The sequence below is a fragment of the Penicillium arizonense genome (genome assembly GCF_001773325.1).
Source record: "Penicillium arizonense strain CBS 141311 chromosome Unknown PENARI_contig001, whole genome shotgun sequence".
Lineage (NCBI taxonomy): Eukaryota > Fungi > Ascomycota > Eurotiomycetes > Eurotiales > Aspergillaceae > Penicillium > Penicillium arizonense.
Window position 1 is genome coordinate 1,592,857 of NW_019173278.1, and position 12,467 is coordinate 1,605,323.

Genomic DNA, 12,467 nt, shown 5'->3' on the forward strand with positions numbered 1-12,467 from the left:
ATGTTTCCATGTTTTGTCCGGGGAAAACGCTACCCCGGCCAACGTTCCCACATCACCATGCATCTGTAATCATCCCTCTATCGTAGCTTCAAACCCCATATTGCCCCAGTCTATGGGGATATAGGCGACGTGTGCTGTGGAGAGCACTTAGTTGGGGAATTTGCACACCCACAATTCCACTAGAATAGCAGAGATTACTTAGGGACCCATCTCCTGCACCTTTTGACCCATTTTCTTCTTTCCATCTCCGATCAAAATTTTTCCTCCCACCCACCTCACCTCCTTATTCATCTTCCCCCGAGCTGTTACATCTACAGCCGCCATGGGTGTTCTCACACTTCACGAGGATCGGCCAACGCCAAAGTCCGTTTACAATTGGCGTGTCTATGCTCTCGCCGCCATCGCATCATGCGGTTCCAACATGATCGGTTATACCAGTGCCTTCATCGGTACAACTATCACACTGTCATCTTTCCAGAAAGAATTCGGTATCGACAAGATGTCCTCTGCCCAGCAAGATTTAATTAGCGAGAACATTGTCTCTCTCTTCATTGCCGGTGCCTTTTTCGGTGCCCTGGGCACATACGCCCTTGGTCACTTCGTTGGCCGCAAATGGTGTTTGGCTGTTGCTTCCGCCATCTTCACGCTCGGATCTGGACTACAACTGGGTGCCAATTCTTCTCGAGGACTAGGAATTCTATACGGTGGCCGTGTGTTGTCTGGTCTAGGAACCGGTGTGGCATCGAACATTATCCCTATTTACCTCTCTGAACTGGCTCCACCTGCGATCCGAGGTCGGCTTGTCGGTCTGTACGAGCTCGGCTGGCAGATTGGCGGTATGCTTGGTTTCTGGATCAACGTGGGTCCCCTAGCCCTGCCGATCTCGTCGATGTTTGTGCCGTCTTTGCATTCAAGCTAACCTAAATCTGATAGTACGGTGTTGAACAACACATGCCTCAGGACCATGAGCAATGGATCATTCCATTTGCTATTCAGCTTATCCCGTCCGGTCTGCTTTTTGCCGGTGCCTTGTGGATCAAGGAATCTCCTCGTTGGCTCTTCCTCAAGGACCGTCGCCGTCAGGCGATGGAGAACCTCTGCTGGATTCGTCAATTAGATGCCGACGACATTTACATCTCTGAAGAGGTTGCCGCCATTGATCAGGCCCTTGAATACCAGAGAAGCTCCATTGGTATTGGCTTCTGGAAGCCTTTCCAGGCCCTCGCCTCTAACAAGAGTGTCATGTACCGTCTGGTGCTGGGTTGTATGCTCTTCTTCTGGCAGAACGGTTCTGGCATCAACGCCATCAACTACTACTCTCCAACTATCTTCAAATCGGTATGCATACACTTCACTAGCTATAAATCTTCTTCAATACTAACTTCGATTCCTAGATCGGTGTTGACTCCAACACTGTCAACCTTATGACCGGTATTTTCGGTGTGGTTAAGGCTATCATGACGTTTGTGTGGCTCTTGTTCCTGGTCGATCAATTCGGAAGACGGAACCTTCTCCTTGTTGGTGGTATCACCGGATCGATCTGTATGTGGGTTATCGGTGCCTACATTTGTGTCGTCAAGCCCGAAGACAACCCCAGTTCTCACCTCGACGGCGGTGGTATCGCGGCTATCTTCTTCTTCTACCTTTGGACTGCCGTCTACACCCCTACCTGGAACGGTACCCCTTGGGTCATCAACTCCGTAAGTTACCGATCCTTGCCGTCAGCCATTTCGAGTTCTTTCTAACGAAACCAACAGGAGTTCTTCGACCCTAACTTCCGTTCCCTGGCCCAGGCCGCCACCACTGCCAGTAACTGGCTTTTCAACTTCCTCATCTCTCGCTTTACTGAGCAGATGTTCGAGGCGATGCACTACGGTGTCTACTTTTTCTTCGCCTCCCTGTCCTTCCTGGCATTCTTCTTCGCCTTCTTCCTTATTCCTGAGACAAGTGGTATTCCTCTGGAGAAGGTCGATCGTCTGTTCGAACAGAAGCCTATCTGGCGCGCAAACAAGATGCTCAAGGAGCAGCTCGCCGCCGAGGAGGAGCAATTCCGTTACGATGTCAAGGAGAGCGCTTACCACCAAGAGAACACTGCTGGTACTTCAGACGAAGAGCAGCAGAAATGAGCGATATGATTATAGATAAATAGTTTATATAGACAGTGGTTTATAGACCACAGGTTGTACATACGACTACGATTTTGTATAGACGTTACATCGATTGACGCGCATTTTCACGAATCATTATTTATTATTCAACTTCTTTTACATGAAATATCTCGGTAGATGATTTTAATTTCAGGAACCGGTCTCTACGGAGACTCCTTGGAGCCTTCGAGCCTTCGTGACCGCCTCAGGCTTGCGGGATTTCGAGATGACCGTTCCTCTTTGCCTATATGCTTCCCTTTCAATATTATCTTCATGTTGATGGCTGCTAGCGGTATATTTATACTTTCTTGTATAATCCAAGGTTGGCAACAGGTTCCTATAGCTTAGCAAAGATAAAGTGACTTTGAGGAGGCACGTGGTCGACCGCACAATCGCCTGCTTGAGAATATATATCCTCCGCAAGATTTAAAGGATTCCATCATTTTACTGCGTAATTCGAGCCAGGCCAGCCACCAGAGCTCTAAGGATGTCAAGGAGCTCAGGCCTCAGGATAGAATAGATAGTCGATGAGGATGATACTCAGGTTGATTGATACCTTGCGTGCTCCCTCAAGGTTCTCTCTCTTCCCTTTCCCTCCACTCTCTTTTAACTATGATCTGTTAGATGATTGAGCCCTGTGTCTCTTTGTACTTCAAAATACTTAGTCGGGGGCTCTTTTGAAGTTTTGAGATATATTTGTCTAGTATCTGTTTATCGGGTATCAAATGAGAACGTAGCAAACATCAACATACAGCACTCGGCACCGCTCCACTCTCCTTTTGCCGTAGAATTTTAACCGCCAATTGATAGGCCTCGTCCTTCGCGTCACACTGCGACGTCCCTCGAACAGCCTCCTTATCCCATCCATGAGCGCACCCCTCCATCCGTTCGCACACCGAAACCTTCCCATCTGTATCATTCAACTTCTTCGACAGCTCCTCAGCCTCAATAGCAAAAGGATCCTGCGCAGCAGTGATTATTAAAGTCTTGTTTGGGAAGTTGTTTGGATCCGCCAAGATAGGCGACATACGCGGATCCCTAGGATCGACTCTACCCAGATTGAGACATTTATGGCACAGATGGGAGAACGGCGGGAATATATTGCGCATGATCCAATTTGAGCGGTCTGCCTGGGGCTTTTCTGGTGTGGGAAGGGACATATCCATCGGCCCGTAGAACGAGATGACCGTGTTGAATATCCCTTGTTTTGGGTTGAACTGCTCTGACGCAGATGCCACAGCCAAGGCGATGTTGGCACCCGCGCTGAATCCAGAAAGCGATAGCTGCGTAAGATCGAAGCGATCGGGTTGCGACCGTACCCAGTTCACTACATCTTCGGCATCGTGGAAAGCTGCTGGGAAGGGATGTTCCGGGGCGAGGCGATATTGTACGTCGATTACGGTGTAGTTGGCATTGTCTGCGACGAAGCGGCAGTACTCGTCGTCAGAACCGAAAGTGCGAAGGACGAAGCCGCTACCGCAGAAGTTGATCAGGACGGGGGTTGGGCCGGTTTGGGCGGCCGGTTTGTAGATATGGGTCTTGATGGTTTGGCCGTCGTCTCGCGACGGGACAAGGGCTACCTGGTCGGGTTTGGGGTTTAGGTGGAGTCGGGGCTTCACGAGGAGACGAAGGAACGAAGCGAGCGATTTATGGTAGCCATAGGAAACTCCCATGGCAATGATATAATGACGTTATAGAAGTTTGCTTTGTTGGTGACACACCTGATGGAGCATCCCTGCGCGGGCGTCAGTGGGCAGAGACATGTACTTATCCACCCCCTGACTACGTGTGATATCATTTGGAGTATACAATTCCCTTTGATCGTCTTCCAGTTGATACATATCCCGTGTGCATGCCTGTGAAATCAAGGTTATAGCAGATCTCTACGTCATGCCACACAACCCCCGACACGGCATAGATCAGCACTTTAGCATTGCAAAGATAAACGACAGATTGAGTTTGTCGTGGGCAATGAGAAAGAGTCCGTTGGCTACCCGTAGTGTTTGGAAATGTTGCAATCAGACCTCCGAAGCCAGGAATGCTGACGAAGACATTAAGTGAGATGCCGAAGATGTGTTGCTGACCTGAACACTACACTATGCCTGCTCTGCAAGCATGTTGGCCGGCCAATGTGAGATATACTAAATGCGAGGGACCATCAACAGGGATTCCACTTGTTCAATTGTATGTGCGACCGAACATCTTAAGCTGTCATGAACACATGCATCCGGCCATATCCTTATAGCGTGGCTGGTCCTGTAGCGGGGCTGGAATGGGGCTGGGAGGGCTGGCTCTGTGGAGCATAAGCCTGGCTCCAGACTTGACTCGAGACTCGAGGAGGATTGCAGGGTCCATATGTAGTACGCGTGTAGTGGGACACAGAAGGTCCAGGGTCCGCAACTCCAGATACATGTACAGCCTCTCCATCTGGGGCAAGATGAGAACATTTGTAGTAACCCAATTGTAGGTTGGCCAGTCAGATATGGCAGCGGTTGCAAATCGACCCACGTTCTAATTTTAGTGGGGGTCAGATCCTGCTACCGAAAACAGCAATGATAGACGACCAATCTGGAAGCTCGCGGAAAGGCTGTGTTCGTGCACAGTATGAAGGAAAGCGTTGGTGAATCGGTCATCGGATGTGTAAGCGGCCTTAGAGTGAGACATTCCCCTCATTGGTGTAGCGTTCCATGGGTAAAATGGCATGCGGGCGCCCAAACTGGAACATTGTTGCATTGGGCCCTGGACAGTTGCCACCTGGGGGAAGCAGACCGCCAAAACCAGATTGGTTGATCCCAAATGCACTCAATATTGTTATGATCGTCCTGGGCTTGAAGGCTGGTGTGGCAGCGTCGGAAAGGCTGGCACTCAGCAGCCTCATGGCCAGGGGAATTCGTATTCGGTAGATCTGTATATCAGGACGATCGCATTTAAATGTAACTCCTACAATTAGCAATGTAAGCCATTCAAATTGTCGTTGCCTTGAGAAGGAATTGTTTCAAATCGCAGCTTGGACGATCGCCTGGGCCCACCTAGCGCTTACGTCGTACTGTGGAGTGTGATGATATCAGGGAAATCCGCCAAAGAAAAGATTCACGATCCTCACCTTCTTCCTCATACACACTCGTTTGGTCGCCATGCAATTGTCGACCTCCCGCCTGGGAGGATGTATTCTCTTCATTCTCTTCCATCTGGTGCATGCAGAGCAGCTCATTGAAGCCAACGGTCTTACGGCATGCCACGGAGCCGATAACTCCGAGATCACAATCAACCACCTGAGTGCGGTGCTCACGCCTGGAAACAACTCAGTGAGCCTGGTATTCGATGGATATTCTGGGGTTGCCGGCGATGTTGTCTTGGACATCGATCTCTTAGTGTACGGGTACAAGGCACTCTCGCATCAGATTGACCCATGCAGCCTAGACTTGAATGTCTTTTGCCCGATGAAAGCGATCGAGTTGCAAATTCCCAAATTCACCTACTCGTTTAATAAGGGTGTACTTTCTCAAATTCCAGGTTCGTTTGATTAAGCTACACGAGGCTCAGCGGCAGTCTACCAAATTTTGTTGTTACTAACGGTTGCGTCATAGGTATCGCCTACACCGTCCCTGACATCGATGCGGTAGTTCGCGTCAACTTGAACAAAAAGTCTGGAGGGAGTGTCGCTTGTCTGGAAACCCGTTTGCAAAATGGAAAATCTGTTTACCAAGCCGGCGTGTCATGGACACTGGCCGTCATCGCTGGCTTGGGCCTCATCGCTTCCACGGTTCTTTCACTTCTCGGCCACTCCAATACTGCGACCCATCTTGCTTTCCGATCGTTGGCTTTCCTTGGCTTCATTCAATCCCAGGCAATGGGAGGGTTGATCGCTGTGGAAATTCCACCGATGGCGCAATCGTGGATCCAGAATACTGTTTGGAGCATGGGTATTGTCAAAGCGGAGGCTCTGCAGACGATTTCGACTTGGTTCCAGCGCGCTACGGGGGGTACACCCTCGTCCGTGCTTTCCGAATCAAATACTGTCTCAGTCGTCCTGCAGAAGCGCTCCTCTATCCAGGCGCAAGCCATGCAGTCAGGGAGTCAAATCGTCTTGCGCGGCATCAAGCGGGCTGGAGCACGAGCATCCATCACATTGAGCAACATCTTTATGACTGGATATCTCTTTTACTATTTTGTCACAGCACTTGTCCTCGTTTGTGTCGGGATCGCTTTGGCCGTCCGCTTCGCTCTGTCCAAGAGAACGACCTCAATTACGAAATTGGAGAAGGCCGTTGGTGCCACCGCAGACTGGAAGACAGTCCTGCGGAATACTTTCTTCCGACTTGCGTGCATTGGATATCCCCAGATGTGTGTGCTCTGTCTATGGGAACTGACCCAAAAGGACTCTGCTGCGGAAATCGTTCTAGCCATTACCATGTGGCTGGTGACGACCGGCGTCTTGGCCTTCGCTGCATTCAAGATTTTCCAACGCGCGATTCGGTCTAAGCAGCAACACAACACACCCGCCTATACGCTGTATTCCGACCCAGCTACACTGAGCAAGTGGGGCATCCTCTACATCTACTATCGTGCCCCAGTCTATTGGTTCCTCGTCCCTGCCCTCGTCTACATCGTCGTCAAGGGAATGGTTGTCGCCTTTGGTCAGTCTAACGGAATTGCCCAATCTATTGTTCTCCTAATCTTGGAACTTGCAATGATGCTCGCAACCGGCATCATCAAGCCATTCATGTCGAAGGGAGCAAATGTCTTTGCAATTATTGCGACAGTGCTCAACTCCCTCAACGCGATCTTTTTCTTGGTGTTTTCGAACGTTTTCAATCAGCCCACGCTCATGACAGGCATCCTGGGAGTGCTATACTTCATCTTCAATGCGGTCTTCACTCTCGCGCTTCTCATATACCTCCTGGTTGGCATGGTCTACGCTGTCTTCTCCAAGACGCCCGACGCCAAATACCGGCCGCTGGCCGATGACCGTGACTCCTTCCGCTGGTCTCGAACCGTAGGGACAACTGAGCTGGACCACCTCGAGAAGGTCGCAAGAGGCGAGGATGCGGAGGCTCACCCGAACTTCCCTGCCGCTCACACTGCTCCACCCAGTGATGAGGATGTCTCAATGGCTGCCCGGAGACCCTATAACGATGTGGTGGATCCTTCGTTGCCATTGTTCCCGACCAGTTACGACGGTGGTCGGCGCAGGTCGTAGATTATTTTGTTTCTAGATCTGACTTTCGGTTCTACATTTTCTTTTTAAAGATTTCTTTCAGCGATCGACTTTCAACCCTTTGCTTTGTTTGGCGCACTGGCGCTGCCTGTGGTTATTGTACATATTAAAGCTTGGTGTTTCAGGCTTCGGGCTGCATACATTTCAAATTATTTTTCTTGGTCATTATATCGCCTTTTACTATGTCATTGTGTCTATGTGTCTAGAGGTGTATGCTAGTAGAACGGACCCGCAGATAACAGAGAGAGCCGGGCAAGGACAGCTAAGTCCAATCGGCAGTTAGAAGACCAATTAACGACCTCTAAATAGGGCCACAATGCTGCGATTTTCAGGCGAACCGACTGGCGTCGTTGCAGAGAGAAACTCATTGCAGCCGTGGCTTAATAGCCATATAAGGCGATACTCGAGAGCTGTTGAAGAAGTGCCCAGACAGAAATAACCAAGATTGGAAGAACAAAACAATATGAAGGAACAACAAGTAGAGTTTCCGAAGTCTGAACGTGATTCTGTTTACGTGTCACTGTCAAACCGATGGAAATGAACAAAAGGAACAACTTTGCAAAAAGATCGTGACTCAAAAGAAAAGCAACGCTCTCGCTTATGTGAACAGAGAAATATATATGAAGATAAAAAGAATGTTTGAAAGAAAAAACGACAAGTGGTATCTTAGCATGAAGAAAAAATAGATGGAAGCTCCACAGAAGTAGTTGATGCTCTTGATCCCCAAATCGAGCTATCCTCACCAACCAACGTCGATCCTCCTATCTCACCAATTTCGGATTCAGTATCGAGCTCGTCAATGGTTGTCGCTAGGCTCCTGCGCTGCTGCGTAGGCGGCGGCGGCGGCGACTGTAGCTTGCCCGAATCGTCAAACCAAAGCACACTAATAGGGTTCTTGCGCGCCAGGTCAAGCGCAGTAAGCCCACCATCCGTTAATTTGTCGTTGGTTGGAGTTTCCACAAAGTCCTGGATTGAAGGATCCGCTCCTGCATCTAACAAGATTTGGAAAATGTGATGTCGGCCTCGTTCAGCAGCCAAGTGTAATGGTGTCTTTCCATCGGAAGTTCTCGAATCGAGCGACGCGCCACTTTTGATGAGTAGCGACACTAGTGATTCGCGTGGGACTTTTGCAATCACTGCCAAATGAAGTGCCGTCTCGGCATTGCAAGAAGCCACTGGGGCATTGATGTTTGCACCATGGGACAAAAGTAATGATATGAAACTGGCAGTATGTTCAGTCGAGTGATCTGACAAATTAAAATCATTGATGACAAGATGGTGCAGAGGCGTTAAGCCACTACAGGTTGTCGCATTGGCACTGAAGTTACATTCAAACAGTGATTCCAGAATGTCAAGGCAGTCTTGATTCAGAGGGGGTGTGATATGAAGAAGAGTCTCTCCCTTTGCGGTTTGAACATCAAGTCTTGCCCCTTGGTCTGCCAGGAATAGGAACATTGCTTTGTTTCCAGCCACAGCAGCGCACTGTAGGGGTGTATATCCTTGAGAGTTACAGGCCTCAAGATTTGCACCTTGCGCAAGTAGATGTGCAGCAACGGAAATTGCAGAAGGGTCGCGGGCTTGCTTGTGAAGTAAGGACTCGCCTTCACTATCCCATGCATTGATATCTGCACCCCCAATGACCAGCATGTCAAATGCTACCCAGTTGTTCTCCAATGCGGCGATATGCAAGGCAGTCATCCCATAGGACGAGCGGGTTTCCAACTGAGTGCCACGTTCGAGCAGCAGAGAAGCAGCTTCACAGTTGTCGGTTTTGCAAGCGAGTTGCAGTGCCGTCATCCCATCTCTGTTTAAGATGTTCATGCTAGCCCCTTTTTCGAGAAGGAACGCAAGTATGCGCGGTCGCTTCAATTCGACTGCTAAATGAAGAGCCGTATTACCCGTGACTGTGTTTTGAACATCCATATCAAACCGACTTTTGATCAGGAGGGGAACAGTTGCTTCGTCATGGGTTGTCCCAACAGCTAGCTGAAGAGCTGTTGCTCCTTCTTTGCTGGCTGTTCTAGAGTTTGCACCTCGATGAAGCAAAAGCTTGACCAGTTTTCGGTGTCCTTGCTCCCCTGCAATGTGCAACACCGTTTTACCGTCTTTGGAGATGGCATTTATGTTGGCTTTAGAGGCAAGGAGCAAGTCAACCATCTCTTCATTGCCTCGATAGACTGCACAGTGAAGTGCAGTGACACCGAGCTGATTATCGCAGTCATTAAGATCTGCACCTTGTTCAATCAAGCGTCTTGCCTTTCCAATAATGCCAAAGTAGGCGAGCACATGCAGAGAGGCCCAGTCGGAAAAATATTTTCCGAGGCCCAGCTGCTTCGGCATCTCAAGCCCGAGGGCACAAGAACTTGTTCCAGGGGGTCTTCTCCAGGACAGCTTATTGAGGAAAGCCCGAATGAGAACCTGTGTTGCTTGCTCATCTTCGCCGACCTCGCGAGCGTGGTGACCCCAGTAGGTTGTAGCGTAGTTGAGCAGCTTCCCCCGGGGCTTGCGAGATATAGCTTCCTTGCTAACATAGCAGTCATCAATCACATCGTCGGGGGTGATGATTGTGAGACAGACGTCGGCGATGTTCACTTTGGCAGTTGGGAAGAACACTCGAGCTGCTGGGCCACTTAGATACTCTTTGGCTGTCTTATGCACCAAGTGAACTGTTCCACTCATTGCATCAATTGTCAATAGTCCAGCTGCCTCATAGAGCATGGAATGTTCGGTTGATGAGGGCTCCTTCGAGGCGCTATTCCCATTTACTTCATAGCTTGCCGCAAAGTTTAGTTCCGAAACAGTCAAAGGCCTCTGGGCATATAATGTCCAATATAGGCAGCGACTGGCGAAGGGATTCTGGCTGACAATTCTGGTCATCGACTCTCCATAAGCGTCATTTAGATTCTCGGGTAAATGAAAAAGTGAACGTTGTAGTAGGTTTCCGTCTTGACATCTAGATAAAAGATCCATATTCAGCCGAGCCAACAAAAACCTGTATGAAGTAAAAGTGTCAGTACAAAAAAAAACTGTTGTAAACGGAAAGCTTCTCACTCACAGACCAAGCGACTTCCGGGCAACTTGTTGAATAACAGCGACCTTCAATTCAGGAGCGTATTGGTCCAGCATGGCAGTCAAACCTTCGTCCTGGTGAATGCGGCCGCAGACATAGGTTTCAAGATCCCCAGGAGTAGCCAAGGCAGATAAATGTTCGTCTTTGGATCCATATTTTGCCTCGCGTGAAGTAATAAGAAGCTGTGCATGATCCGGCAGTTTTTGAAGGCGATTAATAATGCGGTCTTTCTCCACGTTCATATCGATTCCGTCAATGACGAACATGACCCGAGAGAATCTGTTAACCTCAGCGCGAATAGCATCTTGGTATGTCTTTGCTGACACATTTCCCTCGGCGAAAGACTTGGATTTGTACAAGCAAGCAGTAGTGTGAGATGGCACTCGCTTCCGATACACAAGTTGCGCAAGGATTTTATCAAGAAACCCCACAGAGCTCGTCTCTTCCTCCGCCTCATCATGACCGAAAATAAAAATGACCGCTACGTCTGCAGATGTAAACGTTTTCTGTAGATTGTCGATAATGGTGGATCTAAACACTGTTAGTATGGGCAAGCCTTAACCGTTCCTTGGTAGACTAACGCAAGAAAAGTCTTTCCAGCGCCCGCTATCAAAAGCATTAGCTGTGGGTTTATTTTGACAGGTGATCTCAAAGGAGAACTTACCTGGTCCAACGCAGTAAAGCGTCCTGCTACAGCCAAAAAGCCAGTTTGTGTACGTGTCATTGTCAAATATCCATTCGCATGTTCCCTTAAGCCTTTTGTTGCAAAGATCTGCCAATCTCATAAAACTCTTGGTAGCGATTTGGCTCGTAGTAGTGTGGAATTCATTGGCGTCTGGTGTGCTTGCTCTTATCGCGTCTAGGAGTCTGGGGTTTAGTTAGAGGACCAAGGCGAGTAGGACGTTTAAACTGACTATGGTCCATTTCGTGAAAGCGACGGAGTACGTTTCGGAGTTTGTCCTCGACTTTTGCCTTCTCCCTACTCATAGTAAGTGAAAATTAGCCTTATTTCACAAAGCATATCAGTTTTAGCATGGGTAAATCATACCGAGACTCAGGTTGCATGGATAAGAGCATCATAACCTTAAACTGCTCCAGCCTAGGAATGAATGTGCTTTCCAGTAAACGCTTCCTAAATGAGCGAGCCGTGATACCACCAGGCTGAAAGTAGACCTCGATTGACCCAATAGTTGACTCGAACGAACGGAGTACCTCATCGAGGTTACGTAGACGTGATGGATCCACGACCCATTTGTCCTCTACCCAGTTCAGTTGGTCTTGAAGTCGGCTAAGTAAATCAAGAAGCTCACACAAAAGCAGCATCGCTCGCTGTGCCCCATCTTGAGATTCTCTGTTTCCACCCAGGCAGCGCATGACTGCCCGGATGGACCGAGAAACTCGGGTAAGGCGACCTCGAATCACTGGGCCATCGACCATGGCTGGAGGCTTCATAAAGCAGACAATAAACCTATAGCTTAAAGAAATAAGAGACACCAAGCAAACATACTTAACAGCATTAGAAAAAAAAAGTAGTGCGACTTGAAGAGGCACGCGGTGTGGCTTGTTTCAAAAGCCGCTTGGAACAGCTGGGGCAAGTCGATCCACTGTTAATCTCGTGGCATTGCACCACTCTCTGTAGAGTTAGAGTGTATTGCTGGCTTTGGAGGGGGGCATGTGAGGGACCCCTGCATGATGTTTGGTAGAATGCACAAAGAAAAGAGACATGGAGACATAAGATGTGCCTATAGCGCTAACGTCTAATATGGGCGCTACATGAAACAGACTCTAGCAGTGTTGATTCGAGGGACATGATAATTTTGGTTCATAGGGATACGAGCGGGAACTCACACAAGTTAAAGCCACGAATGCAGGATTTATCAACGAATAACGGGGGATTGGGTTGGCGTTAGCGCCTGCATTCCACGACGAGGTGATGCCCAGGTGGACTTGTCCACTCAGGATAGCCGTTTAACCGCTGGGAGTGTGATAACTTCTCATCCATGCAGAATAGCACACTGACCGCTAAAAACAC

At 49.0% G+C, this 12,467-nt stretch overlaps 4 protein-coding genes across 4 annotated transcripts; 2 read left to right on the plus strand and 2 right to left on the minus strand.

Annotated features, from left to right (window-relative positions):
- Nucleotides 1–322: 322 nt before the first annotated feature.
- PENARI_c001G09627 (sugar porter family MFS transporter) lies at nt 323–2,126 on the plus strand (the record flags this gene model as incomplete). The annotated part of the gene is made up of 4 exons (XM_022626885.1): nt 323–859; nt 934–1,338; nt 1,395–1,700; nt 1,758–2,126. The coding sequence occupies 4 exons, from the start codon at nt 323–325 to the stop codon at nt 2,124–2,126; spliced, it is 1,617 nt and encodes a 538-aa protein (XP_022493556.1).
- A 764-nt stretch (nt 2,127–2,890) lies between these two features.
- On the minus strand, nt 2,891–3,820 carry PENARI_c001G02038 (alpha/beta hydrolase; the record flags this gene model as incomplete). The annotated part of the gene is made up of 1 exon (XM_022626268.1): nt 2,891–3,820. One exon carries the CDS (start codon nt 3,818–3,820, stop codon nt 2,891–2,893), a length of 930 nt encoding a protein of 309 aa, XP_022493862.1.
- Nucleotides 3,821–5,281: 1,461 nt separating this feature from the next.
- PENARI_c001G03895 (transient receptor potential ion channel family protein) lies at nt 5,282–7,347 on the plus strand (the record flags this gene model as incomplete). Its single annotated transcript, XM_022626437.1, has 2 exons — nt 5,282–5,660; nt 5,735–7,347. The coding sequence occupies 2 exons, from the start codon at nt 5,282–5,284 to the stop codon at nt 7,345–7,347; spliced, it is 1,992 nt and encodes a 663-aa protein (XP_022493182.1).
- A 684-nt stretch (nt 7,348–8,031) lies between these two features.
- PENARI_c001G12521 (NACHT and Ankyrin domain protein) lies at nt 8,032–11,872 on the minus strand (the record flags this gene model as incomplete). The annotated part of the gene is made up of 6 exons (XM_022627122.1): nt 8,032–10,357; nt 10,421–10,966; nt 11,017–11,041; nt 11,100–11,294; nt 11,350–11,414; nt 11,484–11,872. The coding sequence occupies 6 exons, from the start codon at nt 11,870–11,872 to the stop codon at nt 8,032–8,034; spliced, it is 3,546 nt and encodes a 1,181-aa protein (XP_022493701.1).
- Between the last annotated feature and the right edge of the window lie 595 nt (nt 11,873–12,467).